This window comes from Ostrea edulis, chromosome 8 (genome assembly GCF_947568905.1).
Source record: "Ostrea edulis chromosome 8, xbOstEdul1.1, whole genome shotgun sequence".
NCBI lineage: Eukaryota > Metazoa > Mollusca > Bivalvia > Ostreida > Ostreidae > Ostrea > Ostrea edulis.
In genome coordinates, this window is record NC_079171.1 from 56045939 (window position 1) to 56066582 (window position 20644).

Here is a 20644-nt window from a genome sequence, read left to right on the forward strand (position 1 = left end):
CTGTCTGGCTACGCGCCTGCATGCATGAATAGTGCATATGGAATTAAAAGCACATTTTATGATTTAAGTCAAATTCCCAGATCCACCCCTTTATTTACTTAGTGTAATAGGTGAGTGAAAAGGTTCACAGATCTTGCTACGGTATTTCATTGGCTATAGAGCTGAGTTTTATTCAGTTAGAATCTAGAGAGTTTTTTGGTCAGGTTGGTCGTGGCTTGCTTTTAAGCAGTTTTGTATCTTTGTGCTGATTTGACATTTTGGTTTTGACAAAGACATTATTAGACCTTCAAATCCAGACCTGACAGTAAGTACTAATTCTATTAACATTTATCTTCATCAGCGATTTTTTTCCTTATATAACTGGTACCGATAAACGGTACCATTCCCAATGCGAAAAACCATTGATTTTTCCCAATTTTGAGACGAAAAAATCCCAATTTACTTTCTGAAAAGTAGACCGCTGACATCGTAATTTACTTAGTCTGAAACGTTGTACAAGTTAACTCATATGTCCATTTCCGGTATTAAATCGAAAGTACAGAGCATGGCAGGGTGCGTGTTTTGTAGAACTACGACGATTCTAAAACGAGCCTAAGACGATTCCTTATGTCTCACAACAGCAAATATTAACATAAAAAAGTTTGTAAAGAGATGACTACTTCTGGTTTTGTTCTGTTTTTCTTTTCTTTTGGTTGAAATTATTTGCCGATACATTGGTAGAGAATTCCCAATTTGTTCGATTTTGACGCTATTTTTCCCAATTGAATGGGTACCGTACCAATACCAGTGGGTAGAAAAAAATCGCTGTAATCATAATATGTATATATAACTAATATCGCTGTTTGAGAGAAGAGTGAAAGTTTAAATATTATGAAGAACAGTAAATATCAATTTAAAGTTATTTCATCTCAGTATATGCTTATATTATATCTATAGTTATTACAGTGTATATAGTACTGTAATGATATATTTGTTATAAATAGATTAGAAGCATCCAGGCAGCATTTTGATGTTTGCATGCATTGGGCCTTGTCCCATAGATAGGTAATTAAAAGATATTACCTTTTATTATATTTAAAACATGTAATTTCATAGTGTTACATTATTTGTAATGCAACTGTAAATATTTGAGTAAAGTATATTTTACTATATTTGAATTAAGGGAGATAACTCTTAAGGTTGAAATGTACTCTCTATTGATTGTAAATCGCTGTGATATTCATTGTTACTATTTTGTCTTTTAGGGCCATATTTTTGTAATCAACATGTAATCATCGTCATCATCCTTATTCGTTTTACCATACAATAAATGACTGCATTGTGAACCCTAAGCCAGGAGTTGGTTATTTCTACATTACAAACCACCACCCCTGCAACAATATCATTTTCATGCAGAATGCATCCCTATGTGGTGTTCTTATCACAAGTTTGTGCAGGAATTTTAAAAGCTATATAATTTTAATGGGTAAACAAACGAATCTGCATCTGCTGTCCGACAAATCGGACCTTCAATGCTATAGAAAGTTTTTTTTATTATTTACACGACGCCTACAGAATTACTAAGATCAAAATGAAAAGAATTCATAGAACATGCATTGATATAATTATAGGTTATAGACTTTATATGGGAAAATACGACGACCGAGTTTTTTTTGGCGCGTACACGGACCGAGCTTGCGAGGTCCGTACGCGACAAAAAACGAGGTCGTCATATTTTCCCATACAAAGCCTATAACCTTTATATTATATACTTTCAATTTCATTTAGAAACTAACAGTAATTTATTTTTATTAATTTTTTTTATTGGTTTAACTGATTAAAAGATGAAAAACACGAAAAATTTGAAAATTAACGACGTTGTAATTTTCTTGTGTATTGATTGTGACGTAATGTTTGCGGGCCTGGATGTTTCCGGGCATATATCGTTTGATATATTTTTTCTTTAAAAGCTTGCGGGCATATATCACACGCAAGCTTTTAAAGAAAAAAGAGAAGATTGAATTGAAAGTATATATTAACTAAAAATATTGCCGCTACATCGATTGTATAACGTTAACTAGGCTAGGGACTTATATACGTTAGTATACAATAAATATATGTTGACAACAGTTACGTTAATATATTTGTTGTGGGATTTCCAACAGCGTAATGCGTGAATATTATGAGTTTATGTCAACACACCACAGGCGCACCATACTATTACTTCCATGCGACTTGTTTATTAATTAGTACACGTATTTGGTTATACAGTTTAACGAGTAAAGGAGAAATACATTCATATTTCTAAAACTTACGTTGAAATGCGATGATCACGTCCTCTGCCACTTCCACGAACAGCGCAAACAGCGTGTAGATTGAAAAAATATGATGTGCCATTCGGGCTATAAGTAATATAACCTTATCGCGTATTGGGAAGGAGAATTTCTTTTTTAAGATCTTATTATATATAAGTCATTGCATAATTATGTTTAACAATACTTTACCACTTCTTATGATATATAGCGACGTTGTATGACGCAATCTTAAAAAGTAGCGCAAATTATAGGATTTATACTAGTAATATAAACCTTAACATAGTGTTATTTCACCAACTCAACATATAAAAACCAATACATTATAGGAAAAGAAAATGTTAAAGAACATTTTTAACAAGAAATTATTCACTTTAGACGTTAGGCCGAATTTCGCTAAACATGGGTCTTTGCCCTTTAGGCCTATGTTCGGCGCTTTTGGCCTTTGAGTAGGGAGGGGGGTCTTTATCGTGCCACACCTGCTGTGACACGGGACCTTGGTTTTTGCGGTCTCATCCGAAGGATCGTCCCACTTAGTCGTCTCTTACGACAGGCAATGGGGTACTACACCTATTCTAAACTCGGATCCCCACGAGATCAAAGCTCCTAGAAGCTGTGTCTAAAGGCAAATAGCACACACCGTGGGATACGGAGAATCTCCCTGGTTTGTCCACTGTGGGAAGTATAAAACTCGTGTCGTGTTTTGTAGGTCAACAACATGTGAGTATATGGGAGAGTATGTTTGCAATGAGAGCAGTTTCTCTCCCGTTTACATTTTCTGATGCGAGGAAGCCTAATGCGCTTTTTATACACCCTCAGCAGTACAGCGTACTGCCCGCACGCACCAATTTAAAATCGCTAGTTGAGTCTATCGATCAGAGAGAGAGAGAGAGAGAGAGAGAGAGAGAAAAGGGGGTCTGAGAAATTTTTACACGAAAGAGACACATACATAAAAAGGTGCAATCCCCGTTCGGTATATCACAATTTGCTACAAAGTGTTGCACAAATGGCGACGCTATGCAACAAAAATATGAATGAAATAGAGTTACATAGCGTCGCCATTCGTTACACATCGTGTCGTATCAGAACAGATCTGCCTAGGAGCAGGCACGTAGAATCAGGAGCAATGCCCTAATTTATGACAACGATCGTTTCCTGAGTTTTTTTTTCTTGAATGAAGATATATCATTAGGTCACTCCCCTCTACTCTTCCTGAAGGACATCCAACCATTTACTTCAATTCAAAACAAAATCTATATAGATTTAAAATTAAAATAAAAAATGTTAGGATTAGAAACGTTTTGGAAATATTTTACCCCATATTCACCGTAATGTTTTTCTTGCTTCTACTCCCCATTCGATGTGTCATCTTCTCCTAAAGATATACCAGTGTAATAGGTTTCATATCTGTCAAGCAAAGGGTTTTCAAGATAATGAGCGGAGAGTATATTCCTAAACTATTTATGCAGTAAAACTCAAACACGCAATACAGGATCATAAGCTCGCATGCGCGAGTGCAACAGAAGTTTAATCATACAGGTGTACATGTAAATGTACATAGATATTCGGAGGTTCATTGTTCCACTCAACTCAATCTATAACAGAAAAAAATAGTATATACTACAAAAACATATAACGTATTTCATGTCATTTCCTCACTAGAGGGCGCGTGATGCAAGCTTCACTCACACTTCAAAAATACACAGGTAATTTACCTATTGTTTACCTGTACACAGGTAAGATTTGCATTTACAGAGAATGAATAACATGTAAGTGAAAGCTTGAGTGACGAGCCCTCTGGTAAGACAATGGTTTCAATAAGCAAGGCAATCTTATTCACTGATTAAAAAAAATAGCTGGTGTGTGGATTCAAATTCTTTAATTTTAAAACAAACTTTGAGTGCTATTAAAACGACAGGAACACTTCAATCCCGGATGTATGGTTTCCAATAATTTTTTATAAGCTCTATGTTTACATTTCCGAAATCGAAGTCGCATATCATTTCACCCCCCGCCCCCCAGTCCGTGAGGATCCTAAATAGAATAGATCCCTAGTAGCCCTTGCTTGTCGTAAAAGGTGACGAAATGGAGCGGTCATTCGGATAAGAACGCAAAAACTGAGACCCCGTGTCACAGCAAAGATCCATCCCTTTTCAAATGCCATAAGCTCCGAGCATAGGCATTTATTTTGCAGCCCTTCGTTGGCAATGGTAATATCTCTATATTATACGAGTAAAGAATTCTCGAGAGGGACGCCTACACCATATACCCCCTCCTAGAAAACCAAAACTAGGTGAAAGGTGAAGACAACGAACAGTGATCAATCTCATAACTACAATACAAGCAATACAAAATTGAAAATAGAGAGATGTGCAAACACGTACCCCTGTATACACCAGATATGGAATCAGGTACCTAGGAGGAGTGAGCATCCCCTGTTGACAGGTCACACCCGCCGTCAGCCCCATATCCCGTAGTTATCCTTAGTCAAAATTAGTGGGCCAAGAACGGCCTAACAATCGGTATAAAACAAGTCAGACAGCATTTAACCCAATGTATTATAGCTCTACACATGTAAGAATCTCCTAAAGTCTGTAAAATTCTGCTTAGCGTGTTAAGTTTATTGTCAGTATACACAAAATCTGTAAAATTATGCTAAGCGTATTAATTTTATTGTCAGTATACACAAACGTCTGTAAAATCTGTCGAGCGTGTTAAATTTATTGTCAGTATACAGAAAAGTTTGTAAAATTCCGCTAAGGTCCTTCGGATGAGACCGCAAAAAACCGAGGTCCCGTGTTGCAGCAGGTGTGGCACGATAAAGATCCCCCTCTGCTCAATGACCATAAGCGCCGAGCATAGGCCCAAATGTTGCAGCCCTTCACCGGCAGTGGTGACGTCTCCGTATGAGTACAATATTCTTGAGAGGAACGTAAAACAATAGTCAATCAATCAATCTGTTTAGCATGTCAAGTTTATTGGCAGTAAACAGAAAAATCTGTAAAATTCTGCTTAGCGTGTTAATTTTATTGTCAGTATCCAGAAACGTCTATATAAAATTCTGCTTACCATGTTAAGTTTATTGTCAGTATACAGAAAAGACCGTTCTGATTGCTGTACACAATTTACAGTAATAGTATGTAGTTTTATGATTATCGCAATGATACGGACTATTTCATCCTTATCTACCTGCGATATCATGTTATAAATTTGAAAAACAATGGCTTGGGATTTCTTAAAACATTTATTCAGCTCTAAAAATCCAACTTCCACCTGTTAACTCCCTCTAGATCCGCCACTGTGTAGGTACTTCCACCTGTTAACTCCCTCTAGATCCGCCACTGTGTAGGTACTTCCACCTGTTAACTCCCTCTGGATCCGCCACTGTGGTACTACAGGTGATTAGCGGGATACAGGTAGTGTACCTGTTTAACGGGAGAGGTACAGTCCAGGTCAATTCTCTAAATTAAAGAAACACTTGTATGTGGATTTTGTCAAAATAAAAATTCAATTATCTATCCGATACGCGGGGAATAATTTACCTGTATAGTACGATGTTGTACACAATATTAATCTGGGAATGTGTAACCGTCAATTGATATATATCTATCTAGCTTCTCCATCGTCAATTTCCCATATTTATGTAGCAATATTCCATTATCACCTGCATATGGTGTTTACATCTCTCAACTGATTCGATATGCAAGAGCTTGTTCTGCGTATAGTCAGTTTTTAAATCAAGGTAAGCTACTGACAAACAAGTTGATGGTACAGGGATTTCAGCAGTCTCGATTGAAGTCAGCATTTCGCAAATTCTATGGTCGTTATAACGATCTACTTCCTCAGTACAACCTCGCATGGGGTCAAATGCTGTCCGACGTGTTTCATACCGATTGTTAAGCCGTTCTTGGCACACTGATTTCGACTGCGGATAACTCCGTTTGCCTGATCAGGATATAGGCCTCACGGCGGGCGTGACCAGTCAACAGGGGATGCTTACTCCTCCTAGGCACCTGATTCCACTTCTGGTGTGTCCAGGGGTCCGTGTTTGCCCAACTATCTAATTTGTATTGCTTATAAGAGTTATGAGATTGATGACTGTTCGTAATCTTTACATTGCATCTATCTATCTTTCTATCGATTGGGTTGAATTAGGACAGTGTGATTGATTTTATTTATTTATGAGACAGTAAATAATAAATTTGATATAACTATGACGAGGCTGTCACACGTTTGATTTTGTCTCTAAATGTTTACAATATTTGTTTTAATTAACAATACCATAATTTCCTAAGTATAGATAAAATGTTTACTGGCTACATTTACTAAATCATTTTAATCTCAGTAGCGAATCAAATCTAAACTGTTTAATATATAGGTAGTGATTGTTCCTTCACTAAGCGCTCAATGGAACTTTGTTTATTTCTGTGAAAGTCACACGTCACTCATATGCAAGTTTGTTTGGAATTTTACACTGGATAATAGCGAGAAGAAATTTACAACGTCGCGCCAGCATAGTCTTTGGCACGATAAACAACCCTCAATGCAAACTACTCTTTGGCACGATAAAAAAACCCAATGCTATGTCCGTAAGCGCTTCACCTAAATCCAGTGTTGTCAATGCTACGGAAGTAAGTGTTTCATCTAACTATATGACCTCCCCCCTTAAACACACACACACACACACACACACACACACAGGCACAATTGATATTGCAATTTTTTTTTACACAAACTATAATGAAGGGATTTTATTTTACATACTTTGAAACAATTATATCTTCTAACTTCAATGTTGACATCGCTACCCAACATGAACTAGGTCAAAACAAACTTTAAAACTCTATTTAAAGACCCAACTTTAAGTTAACGCCCCCAAATTTTACCTGTGTTGCCATCAATGATAAGCCGCTGGTCAATCAAACTTTTAACAATAGAGCTTAGGTTGATTGACGTTTGCAGAGACCGTGGTCTACAGCTACCTGAGAAAGATGTTTTGATAACAATCATGGCTAATGATGACCGGCAGTCTTCAGATCTCGAGGAAAGCCCCAGCCCAGTATACCTGAGTTTTGATAGCATTGACTCGCACCTAGAATATATTAATTTCTAACGTCCCCTATACAATGCAATTTATCATCGTATTTTCTCTCTCCATCTTTATACATGTATTATAAATTACACAATCAGAAATCAAACAATAGTAAAAAAGCATAAATAAGTTATTGAGATATTTCTATTTATAATTTATCAGGGCTTTATATTGAGAGAGAGAGAGAGAGAGAGAGAGAGAGAGAGAGAGAGAGAGAGAGAGAGAGATATTTCTATTCATAATTTATCACGGCTTTATATTTATAGAGAGAGAGAGAGTTATTGAGATATTTCTATTTATAATTTATCCCGTTTTTCTATTTATAAAGATGAGAGAGAGAGAGAGAGAGAGAGAGAGAGAGAGAGAGAGAGAGAGAGAGAGAGTTATTGAGCTATTTATAATTTATCAGTTTTATATTTATAAAGAGAGAGAGAAATGTGTAAAACTGTAGCAATAATATGACATGGCAATAGTGTTGCATACGTATGACAATAATTACTCATTTAGTCAATGATTGAGAGTAAGGGAGAGAGAGAAAAAGGGGGGGGGGGTAGACTAGCTATGTGTCAGCTTCTGTTTGGGATACCATCGTTACACAGACACTACGTCCACAGAAACCCTAAAGAGAGAGAGGGGGGAGGGGGTGTAGACTTCGTGTCAGTTTCTGTTTGGGGTGCCATCGTTACACAAACACTACAGAAACCCTACAGACGGCCCATATTGAGGGGTATCTTGATCATTCTTCATTTGGTTGTACATGTACACAGATCAACTTGGATTTATTCATTCTCTCGAAACATGGATATTTTACCTACTACACCCACGACATCGCGAACTCCCAGGACACCAGGAAGTGCCCGGAAATGCCGGGTAATATTATATTTAGGAAATTATTTATATACGATATATATATAACAATTTAATTAGAAATTTTAAAAAGCAAAGGTTTAGAAATGGGCTAAACCTGTCATTTGCAATACATAAATATGACCAAGTTTGAAGGTTTACGGGAAATAGAAATGCGGTATGCATGTAGGTAGAAATTTTAATTATGTTTTTTTTGTTGCACAAATCAAGACACTAAGCATAATTTGTAATAACCTGAGAAATTTCCTGTGTATATCATAAAAATATACACAACAACTGATCTCTTGGCCAGGTAAATTCCAGGTAAATAACATTGACCAAGGATAAGCTCCGCCCACATTCAGTGATCCGTGGAGCAACCGTACGGTGTTTTTTTTTTTGGTCTTTAAATAGATAGTGTATACAGGCTGACGCACCGCACTGGTATTTAATCACAGGACTAGATGGAAGGTCGAATAACAGGGAGGCCATGTTGAATTTTCAGGTGAGACCAACTTGATATCTATATTTGTGTGATCAATAAGATAAATAGACCCATTTTAAAAACAATATCAGATAACTCTGAAGAGTAGGGGAATAAAGGGGGGGGGGGGCACTCAATACTTTGACGTTTCTGGAGTAAACGATTATAGTTTATATAACATACTGCAATTCTAGCTGGTCATAGTTTCAACAGATCTAAATCTGTAATCTAAATCCCCTATTTTAATTAACAGTGAACTCCTCATGTGACCCGACATCAGAAATGGACCCGTTCCGCAGAACCGATATTATCATATTGTGTGACCTCTGTAAAACTGCCCACCTACAGAGTCACTGTGAACGTTGTCATATAAATCTATGCCAGACCTGTGTTGGGAAGCACCTCTCGGATTCGTCTATAAGACACACAGTCGTGCCCTATAAATACAGAAAGTATCTTAACTACTCAAAATGTCCAGACCACGCCGATGAACTCTGCAAACATTACTGTGAGAAATGCGACATTCCTGTCTGTTCTGACTGCATCTCCTCAGGTAAACATGGAGGTCACGATATATCAAATATTCTGGAAAAACACAGCTCTCAAACAGAAAGTGTACAAAAAGATCTTGAAGAACTCGAGACAAGAATTTACCCGCGATATGAAGAAATGGCGTCCGATGTCCAAACTGAGAAAGCCAAGTTAGAAAAAGAATACGGAAAACTGACAACAATTGCCGATCAACAAGGAAAAATCCTACACCGGGAGGTCACCGCCATTGTCAACCAGCGAAAATCCGACATTCAGGAGATGGAAAACAAACACCTATCTACCCTGAATAAAAATACAGATGAAATCACACAGAAAATTACTGAACTCAAACAGATCATTTCCAACTTGAAATCAATCCTAAAATCAAATGACGTCTCCTTAACCACTACTTACAAATGTAGGAATTCCGAATTTAGAACATTACCGTCAAAAGTTCCAATTACATTACCGAGTTTTACTCCTGAGAAAATAAACAAAGATCAGCTCAATGAAATGTTTGGTTCTCTATCGCCATTATCAATTAACACCGAACATGGCGACACAATGAAGTCAGCAGAAGCTGTATCGTCTCCTCCAGTCAAACCATTGCTTGATGAACCGCGCCTCGCTGTCACCATAAAAACTGGGTATATATATCTAACCAGTGTTAGCTGTCTGAATGAAGATCAAGTCTGGACACGCGGGGATAACGAAATCATGAAGCTCCTCAACCTCCAGAGTAAACTACTGATATCAATAAAAACCAAGTCAGGGAACAGACCGTGGGACATAGCAGTGACACGGGACGGAGATCTTGTTTATACTGACAATCATAATGACACTGTGAATTTAGTAAAGAATAAACAGATACACACCGTGATCACACTACAGGGGTGGGAACCTCGCAATCTCTGCAGTACCGCATCTGATGATCTCCTGGTTACCATGATCAGTGATGATAGAGAACAATCCAAAATCGTGCGTTACTCCGACTCCACAGAGAAACAAACCATTCAGTTTGATGATCAGGGACGTGCTCTCTATTCATGTGATCCCATTAAATACATCATTGAGAACAGGAACCTGGATATCTGTGTGGCTGATAATGGAGCTAGAGCAGAAGTGGTGGTCAATCAGTCAGGAAAACTCCGATTTAGATACACTGGTCATCCCTCTAATACCAAGCAAGCATTTACTCTACACGGCATCGCTACAGACAGCCAGAGTCACATCCTGGCTGCGGACTGTCAAAATAACCGTATCCACATTCTAGATCAGGACGGACAGTTCCTCCGTTACATTCACTGTGATTTAGTCACTCCTCACGGTTTATGTGTGGACATCAGAGACAACCTGTTTTTGGCTGAGAGTGACACCGCTAAAGTGAAGAAAATCCAATATCTACAAACACAGTGTTAATTACACATCTCTAAATTGTGTTAATTACACAGCTCAACACAGTGCTAATTACATATCTGAAATATGTTAATTACACATCTCAACAGAGTGATATTTACAGCAGCTTGTTAATTGCACCTGTTTATCAATTTCAACCCTGTGAACATTACATTTCCGTGCTAATTACAACCTTGTGTTAATTACAGTATTGTGTTTGTGATGTGTAACAGGTACGTGTGTTTCTGAGTTTAACTGATAGAACATTACTCTATCACTGCTGTTTAGTAATTATATCTTACAATATCTGTATTATTATATTTAGTTGAAAATCAATAAACTTAGTATACCAATTTGACAGTGTTACTAGTTGTCTATCTAAATACAATATTTTGTGTACTAATCTGACTGTTACTAGTTGTCTATAAATAATCTTTTGTGAATCAATTTGATTGTGTTACTTGTTATCTCTATACAATCTGTTGTGGAGTATTTTGACTGTATTGCTATTTATCTATCTCTATACAATCTTTTGTCGACTAATTTGACTTTGTTATTATTTATCTATATAGAATCTTTTGTGGATTAATTTGACTTTTATACTAGTTATCACGTCACCGAGACCCCTGTTTTACTAGGCAGGTGCCCTAACCATTGAATTCCCATGAACGGTCTATCTGAGACCCCTGTATTACTAGTCAGGTTCTCTAACCATTGAGCTACCATGACCGGTCTATCTTAGACCCGTGTATTACTAGTCAGGTGTTCTAACCATTGAGCTACCATGACCGATCTAATTAAGACCCTGTATTACTAGTCAGGTGCTCTAACCATTGAGTTACCCTGACCGGTCTATCTGAGACCCCTGCATTACTAGTTAGGTGCTCTAACCATTGAACTACCGTGACCGGTCCATCTTAGACCCCTGTATTACTAGTCAGGTGCTCTAACCATTGAGCTATCGTGACCGATCTATCTGAGAACCCTGATAGTCAGGTGCTCTAACCATTGAGCTACCATGACCGGTCTATCTGAGACCCCTGTATTACTAGTCAGGTGCTCTAACCATTGAGCTATCGTGACCGATCTATCTGAGACCCCTGTATTTCTAGTCAGGTGCTCTAAACATTGAGCTCTAACTCTGGATAGCTCAGTGGTAAAACAAGTGTATCGATAGACCGGTCACGGTAACTCTTTTTTTTTTTATATATATATTTTTATTCTCAGAGATGCATAGATTGATGATTTATATACTATAATTGACATTCCTTCCCCGTACCTTCCGATTAGTTTATGATAAAGAAAAATTGCTCCGACCGCCAATCTCCGGCGGTGTTTAATCAATTCAAATAAAGAGTAAAAGTGCCTATTCTATACATCGCTACATGTAACTTATGTACAAAAACAACGTATAAATTCAAATACTGATGTGCATGTAACTCGCACATATACAAGAGTTTCTAAAGTCAAGCATGACAATGTTTATTTACATACGTCAATGCATTGGTCATGTGACCATGTTGTAAGTTGTAAGTTATTGGATCTCGAGTTTTATCGCGGATTTACCTTTTTGAGTAACACAAACGGAAAATCTTTTGTGTAGATCAGTTTAGTTTTCTTTCTTTCATCCCGGAGGAGCGCGTAACTCAGGTAACTCAGAGGTTACAGCACCTGACTAGTAATACAGGGTTCTCAGATAGATCAGTTAATGGTTAGAGGGGTCTTGGATGGACTGGTCATGGTAGCGTATGGGTAGATGTTCACTTCATAATAGATAGGGTGTAAATTTGAGATGTCTTCATGCCACGTCAAACCTAAGATGCGAAACCTAAAATGTAAACATTGGTAGCCAAACACTCAGCACTTAGAAGTGAGAATCACAGGTTCTTTTGGATATGATCTTAAAAACGGAAGTCCTGTGTTCCAGATCACTCTGTTGTTAGAACACCTGACTAGAGATTCTAGGACGCTGGGGTCAAATTTCAATCTGCTCCATTGCTTTTTCTGAACGTAGGATATACGTGTGTTTACAAATATGCATGGAATATTGAGCTGTCCTATAGTATATACAAGACAAATGTCCCGCTTGTGGGGACCACTAAGACACATCTGTCAATTATCAAAGTAACAGAATTGATTCACACTGCCTTCCACAAAGTTGGTGTTTGGTCAGATAGGCAGAACATACTTTCAAAAATTGTATGCTAATGTCCAGCTGACTGACCTCATGTTTCCCTCGATCTGGGAGAACTTGAAATTTCTGTACAACCAATCACTTCACGCCAAATTCTACAAACAGACCTAGGATGTGTCAAAAAGTTTACACATAATCCAGAAATTTAATCAAATGACTATGCTGAATCATTGGTAGCTTGGTAATAAATTCAACTAGATACATTGCCTTGACACACAGGATTCATTGATTAAGATCACGTATTCGGAATTATCCAGAATTGTCAATCAATCACTGACACAACATTGACCACGGTTTGTCTTCAGTATTCATGATTTTTCATTAAATATAGTCATGATTGTGTGTTAAATATTCTTGTTAACTCCCTCTAGATCCGCCACTGTGTAGGTACTTTCACCTGTTAACTCGCTGTAGATCTACCACTGCGTTGGTACTTCCACCTGTTCACACTTAAACTTTGATCTTGGATAATATCAGACAGCTGTGAAAAAAAAAGAAGCCCATGGGACACATTCGTCAACTGAGTCACCTTGCCCCATATTTAATGATTTTCTCTATATCTATTTTCACAAAACTTTTCATCCTTATTGTGTCCCAAACCTACTCTCGGTGGCCATGATTTTGATAAAATTGAATCTGCACTATGTCAGGAAGCTGCCATGTAAATTTGAACGTTTTTGGACCAATGGTTCTTGAGAAGAATATTTTAAAATATTTTCTGGGTATATTCGTTAGAGGTGGGACAATCCATCAATGTATCGTTATACTCATCTTGGCGATATATGGATCAGCACACATGTCTATCAAATGATGCTATCCGGCATAGGATTTTCCAAAAATATCTGAACGGCGCAACTCAGGTATTTTGAGTCCATCCATCAGAAAATGAAAGTAGACCAAACAAGAGGCCTATTGACCACATCGCTCACATGAGTCACCTTGGCCTATATCTAAAGTATATTTATATACATGTATATGTAGTGATGAAACGATTGTCGCCAATGATCGAAAGTTCCATGATGCTACTAAATGATTTCAAAATAAAAGTCGCTGACATCGTTGACCAAAATAAAAACCCGGAAGTCATTTCAATTTTGTTCAGATTTTCTTTTCTGTATGTCAAACCCGATATCAACGGTAATAACAACGACATTCAACTGTCAGATATAAGGAGCCTAACTAATAATTTTCAGATATGTGTTAGGTCGTTCTTGGCACACTGATTTTGATTACGGATAAATCCGTTTACCTGATCAAATTATAGGTCTCACGGGGGGTGTGACCGGTCGAAAGGGGATGTTTACTACTCCTAGGCACCTGATCCCACATCTAGTATATCCAGGGGTCCGTGTTTGTCCAACTCTCTATTTTGTATTGCTTATAGGAGTTATGAGGTTGACCACATTTCGTTATCTTCACATCTCATAGAGAATACTGATGTGTGAAAAATACTTGTAATTACACGAAACAACAATTCAGTAAAACAGTAGTTAAAAAATATGCAAAATGTAGCACTTTAAACAGCAATTGAAGAAAGAGAAAACAAATAAGATGAAAATAGTGAGATTTGTAATTTCATAAACAAATTACCAAAGAAACACGAAAAAGGAGCTTCAATTCCTCAGCGGATATAACTGGAGAGACAAATTTAGGTGATGATTTTAAAGAACTCCAGAGATTTTTTAAATGAAGTAAAAATGTTGTTTAATTATACATATATGTATATATTCATTTATTAGAAAGGACACACACGTTTTAATTACACACCTGATATAGGACAGCAACTTTTTTTTGTATTTTCAAAAGATAGGACAGATGGATTTTTAAAAATGGTTATATGCGGTCCCAACCTCCCAATAAATATTGATCGCTCCCTTACAATACTAGGTGTAGTTAACGTAACTACCATACACATTCTGTGTTGCATGCATTACCTTCTATGGCGCAAATAGAATAACATTGTGTTAATTTTTGGATGCATATATTTACAATGGCTACAATGCTATATAGATAACAATTTGGATTTAAATTGTATGCTGTTTGATATCATCTTTTTATTAGGACATTCATAACTCAACCAGTATCTTTATAGTCTAACTGGACACGCCCCTCCTGCTTCTGTCGAGAGTAAGGGTGCTGACGTCAATACTACAGCTTGGGTCATCAGTATTAGGAAGAATTAAGGGATTCAGATCCTCCCCAAAGTCCTCCAGGACTGTTATCAGACTGGTATACTCAGCTTCACAACATTTATCTTTGTAGAGTCGCAAAACCCGGCGTACTTGTTCTTTTGCCATACTTCAAACAAAACGAATTCCTGATTATTCATATACAATGTATTCCCAAGACACGAATGAGATTCGTTCATGTCATCTAAGGAAAAGTAGGCGAATTTAATACTTAGTTTACAATATATTGAAATGGAGGTGTAATGTATCTTACATTTCATTACTTACTTGCAACGGCTCTCCTCTTCACGGCCCACATATTCGACTGCACGCATGTTTGCTTCAAAGAATTCTTTATCATTCAAACAGGGAATAAGGGTGTTCAGGGCTGAGGTTGATATTGTGAAACATAAGATATTAAGAAGTGAAGATAACGAACAGTCATCAATCTCATAAATCCCCCAGGGATTCAATACACGACAGTTCTTTCAAAATATCACGTGGTCCTCGTCTTGTCATGTCATGATTTTATATGACGTCATTGTTGAGACATTATCTTGTTTGCTCTCGCTTTTTTATACTTAAAACGTCATGTTAAATTCGTTTTTATGTATATTTTTCTAATCGTTGAACTACATTGTAAACATGCACATGGTATAATATTGGGTGTTGATGAACGTTTGAGTATTTACCGTCTGTATTTCGACACAATTTGATGGATATATTATCAAAATTCTTGATGATGTTGTTGGGTGGAAAACTTGGCTCGCAGTCATCTGACGTCGCTAATTCATAATAAACACTGGCGTTGGTAAAATATCTGAATCATTGGATAAAATTTTTAGTTCAGTTGCAATTTATCAAAATCTATGATAATGTGAAAGTTGCATATCTGAAATTTAAAGTTCAGGTTGTTTGATTTATTCATTATCGAACTGGAACGAAACTGGGAATAAAACGTTAGCGTTCAAAGTTTGATTTTGTTATAGAGATAGACAAAGGATGTGTGTTTAAAAATTCATTCTGGATTCTGAGGAATGAATCAATGTGCTGTTTTCCGTACAGTTTGGTATGATTTTTAGAATATGAGACCAAACCTACCCGCATACTCTGTTAAAGAAGTCGTCCGGGAAATGCAAACTACCACCGGCGTTGGAAGGTGGTTTTAAGTAGGCTTTATCCACAAACCGTTTTATGCAGCCATCGTACACCTTAAGACATGGCCTGTATGTCTCTGTAATTAATCAAACGATCTTTTTATTGACGTCTGATCGGTCTGCCCACACACGTACGTTAGGGCCATTTACAGTCCTCTCCATGTAAATAAGAATATAAGAATACTTAGTACCAATATCTCTTTTATTTCAAAATGAATAATCAACTTCTATGACGCTAAAAGTGGTAATATTGTCTCAATGTATTTCACCTATTCTCCATTAAGCCGTCAAGTTCGCAGCTAAAATGTGAAAAATAATAATATTCAATATATAGCAAGACATTTTGTTCCTTTTCATAAAAGAACATTTTATCGACATTTGTTTAAAGTTTCGTGACTCAGGCCCTAGCCGTCTTCATTTTACAGTGGTATTTTAAAAGGAGTCTGGAGGACGGTGGTAAGCAATATGTTTCCTTTTCCACAAGGGGTGGTTTCATTGTGAAGTGAATTTTAATACTGGTATCATTTGTGTGGTACTTTTTAATATTCTTTTTGCCCCAACGATGTATGCTTAAAGCGTTTTGTGATGTTGTCTTTCGAGTACATTTTTCTATAGAACACATAATTCTTCGTAATTCCGTTGGACTACAAGACTGTGATAATGCTGTTATGTAAAATATAATGAAAAAGAACCAATGGCGGTTCGAAGAAGAGGTTTCTCATATAATGTTGTATTATGTGCATTTGACTATCAGTCTTTAAAGTAGCAAGTCTCAACCGTGAATCGTAATTTTTGTGTAAATATTTCTTTTAAGGTAACGTAACTTACAAAATCATGGGCATACATGTACATTATTGTTTTAGATACATTATCTATGTTAATAATGATATGTTCTTTGATACGTTTATTCAAAAACATATATACATATTTGTATGCATAATTAACTGTACAAAATAGAATTTCATTTTAGTGAAAATTTGTAATATAACAACAAACATGTTGAAAAACCTTTAAATGACCGTCGTAATGAAGATATAGCTAGATTATTTGCCCGGCTGAAGAACTCAAGGTCGTTATCATACATTGCAACTAAAATTAACAACTTGAAAATCCGAAATATATGTAATTTTCATACTTGATTTCTTTTAAGACATGTTTAATTCACGGTAAATAACAACATATACCAGAAAGAATCTAAGTGATGCATTGCACAAGGAATACAACAAAAAGTTCGATAAGAGAGATGCTAGGAATGAAAGGTGAAGATAACGAACAGTATCAATCTCATAACTCTTATAAGCAATACAAAGTAGATATTTGGGCAAACATTGACCCCTGTACACACCAGAGGTGGAATCAGGTGCCTAGGAGGAGTAAGTATATATCCCCTGTCGACCGGTCACACCCACCATGAGTTCTATATCCTCTTCGGGTACACGGAATTATCCGTAGTCAAACTCAGTGTGCCAAGAACGGCCTAAAAATGAATATTTCAAATACTGAAGTCGTAATTGGATGCATATATGGCGAGTGAAATTTTCGCGGAAAGCTATCTAACTGCTAAAATAAGCCTAGGAGGAATAAGCATCCACTGATGTGTTTGCAAAACAAAAGTTATTCATAGTTCCATCTACTAGTCTATATTGAGGTGTTGGAAAATCCAAGTATAGACTAGCAGATGCTTCTTCAAATAACGTGTGTAAAACTCTCAGTGGAACACAGTAAAGTGTTGTACAGATATGATCTGAACCTAATTTTCTGTTGACCAAAGGTGAAACTGAATCAATGGGACATCATTTATACTTGGTATTTCATATGAACAATGTCCATTACTGCATTTCCGTCTTTGAGCATTGGAAAATATTCCCATCACATTCATGTTATTTCCATGTGGACTAGTCAAATTTTCCACATCATATGCATTATCATTGCATCCGTATCGAAATACAGTTCCTCAGTTCCTAGGGTCGTGATCCAGTAATATCCTCGTTGTCTACGAAAATAGGTGCTTAAAGTTGGATTGTTTGTGTGATGGCAATTTTTTTCTCTCCAAAATCCTGGCCTTCATGGACAAGATGGAGTGGTCCGGTGAATTGAAATGCTTGTAAAGAAGTTGGTTACCACCGTTATTTATTTGAAATATCTGCTCCAATATTCTTTTATTAAATGAACCCTTAGTTTCTCCCACATAAATTAAGTCACATCGGTTACACTCAATAGCATAAACAACGTTAGAAGATTTACAAGTCAAATTATCAAACATTTTGGTACTGAAACTGCGTCTGCTGATATTGCTACCAAAGGAATTTCTAATTATCAGTATATCACAAGTTTTACATGTTTTATGGAACATTTTGAGATCGAGCACATGGGATCTGAAAAAGGAATCATCAAAAATATCTTTTAAAGGAACGTAACAGTCTTTAATGTGGGTTGTAAAAATTTTCGCTTCTGTACCAAAGCTGACACTTTCACGATTGTACGTAAGACAGAGTTAGGGTATTATAAAACAAACACAATCCTCTGCTACAACACAGAACGCTTTACCTGGGTATGTATTTGTTGTACTGAAGCTGTTGAAGTTTCAATTGTTGTATGTCTGAAAATGTAGGGTTTCTAAAGATCTGTGTCATTCTATAATTATGATTTCCCCTTTAAATTTGATGTGTGTATTTCCGAATTTATCATTCAAATTTGATTGTTTTGCTACGTCTTTTGGGAAAACATCGACACACATGATAGCATTTCTCAACTTTGATACATCTTTCCTGTTTCGCGGTGGCAGTTGGAAAGTGGTTTCTACCAGCCGTTGTATTTATGGTCATATCTTGGGATTGCGTTTCTTTGATTTACTTATGTGTTTACTCTGTTTTCCCCTAAAATAGGTCTAGCAAGTTTTTGGATTTCAAACATTTCGGTTGAGCATCTCTGGGGAGATATTATTTGTCGAAATGCGCATGTGGTGCATCAAAATTGGTACCATGTAAAACTTAGACGGTACCAATTTTGATGCACCAGATGCGCATTTCGACAAATAATGTCTCTTCAGTGATGCTCAACCGAAATGTTTGAAATCCGAAATAACTATGAAGTTTTAGAGCTAAATATAGCCAAACACAGCGTGCCAAACAAGTGGAGCCAAATTCGTCCAAGGATAAGAGCTATGCACGAGGGAGATAATCCTTAATTTTGAAATGAATTTCTAAACTTTATAACAGCAATTAAATATACATCCGTATTTTCAAGCTAGTAACGAAGTACTTAGCTACTGGGCTGTAGAGACCCTCGGGGACTAACAGTCCACCAGCAGAGGTCTCGACCCAGGGGTCATAATGTAAAACTTATACGGTACCAATTTTGATGCACCAGATGCGCATTTCGACAAATAATGTCTCTTCAGTGATGCTCAACCGAAATGTTTGAAATCCGAAATAACTATGAAGTTTTAGAGCTAAATATAGCCAAAAACAGCGTGCCAAAAAAGTGGAGCCATATAAGTTTTACATTATGCTTGTCTCATTCATTGTACCGTTGTAAATTACTGTCATAGAGTTTTCTACTGAATTTGCAACTTTGCTAAGTTGATCCCATTGGTTGATTTAATATTCAAGTAGGCTTATCTGTCAAAGTTGACACATGTGTGAGTTTGCAAGGATAGTTTTACAATTTTATCCAAACTGTTAAGAAGCCTTTACTTGTCGATCTATACATGGTAAATTTATACAACGTTTGTATTATAATAAATTGTGAAATTTGTAACATGGTGTTTTAATTCAGAATTCTATCAATTGCCCAAATGAAACCTTCATGTGATATATAGATATTACACGTAACCACAAATCGGTATAACTGTTGGCTGCCGTGCGTCAGGATGAAGGGATGGTACATAGTAAAACAGGGAAATTCAAAGCAATCCAATGTCACAGGTCCCATCTACTGGATAGCATTGAGATCAATTTTCGGTTAGAATGGGTAATGAAAAAAACGTGATACTTCTGATTGATATAAAGCATGCTTGAATTGAAGGAGAACATTAACTTTCCCAATTCGAAATATAAATTAGATGGGTTTTTTTGTAGAGAAACAAACACTGCCTATGCATTCAACAGATGCCTGTGGCAGAGACTCTTAGTCTGATAAAAGCCACAATACAGTCTTCCACACAAACCAGTCCTTAGATGAATCATATGCCATCACATAAAAAATATAAAATATCTTAGGGTAACGATTGCAACGATATTGGAAAATTAATTCAAGTAGTTGCTGCGCAAAAACCGCGAGATTGCATCTTTAGACGTTCAAAACCAACTTAATCTTGGAGACACCTTTTTAAAAAGGCTAATGCCACAAAATTGAAGAAAGAGAAAAAAAATTGTTTATGTATTTTACTCTCTATCCTTCAGTCAATAAATTGCGTAAATATCCCTGACAAAACCCACACATCATTTCCGAAGTTAGATAGCACTGTACACTGCTTTGAAATTGT

General features: G+C 36.7%; 1 protein-coding gene and 1 long non-coding RNA gene across 2 annotated transcripts; one reads left to right on the plus strand and one right to left on the minus strand.

Annotated features, from left to right (window-relative positions):
* Positions 1-5519: 5519 nt before the first annotated feature.
* LOC130049226 (uncharacterized) lies at positions 5520-10225 on the minus strand. The gene is made up of 2 exons (XR_008797714.1): positions 10120-10225; positions 5520-5752 (listed from the first exon to the last, which is right to left on the minus strand). It is a non-coding gene; the product is annotated as an uncharacterized LOC130049226 (long non-coding RNA).
* On the plus strand, positions 8444-10995 carry LOC130049217 (uncharacterized). Its single transcript, XM_056146514.1, has 2 exons — positions 8444-8734; positions 8967-10995. The coding sequence occupies exon 2, from the start codon at positions 8996-8998 to the stop codon at positions 10661-10663; it is 1668 nt and encodes a 555-aa protein (XP_056002489.1). The 5' UTR covers positions 8444-8734; positions 8967-8995; the 3' UTR covers positions 10664-10995.
* Positions 10996-20644: the final 9649 nt, after the last annotated feature.

What these genes read in the sequence shown, in the direction of transcription:
- LOC130049217 (XM_056146514.1), top strand. Translation starts at nt 8,996, where the DNA reads ATGGACCCGTTCCGCAGAACCGATATTATCATATTGTGTGACCTCTGT.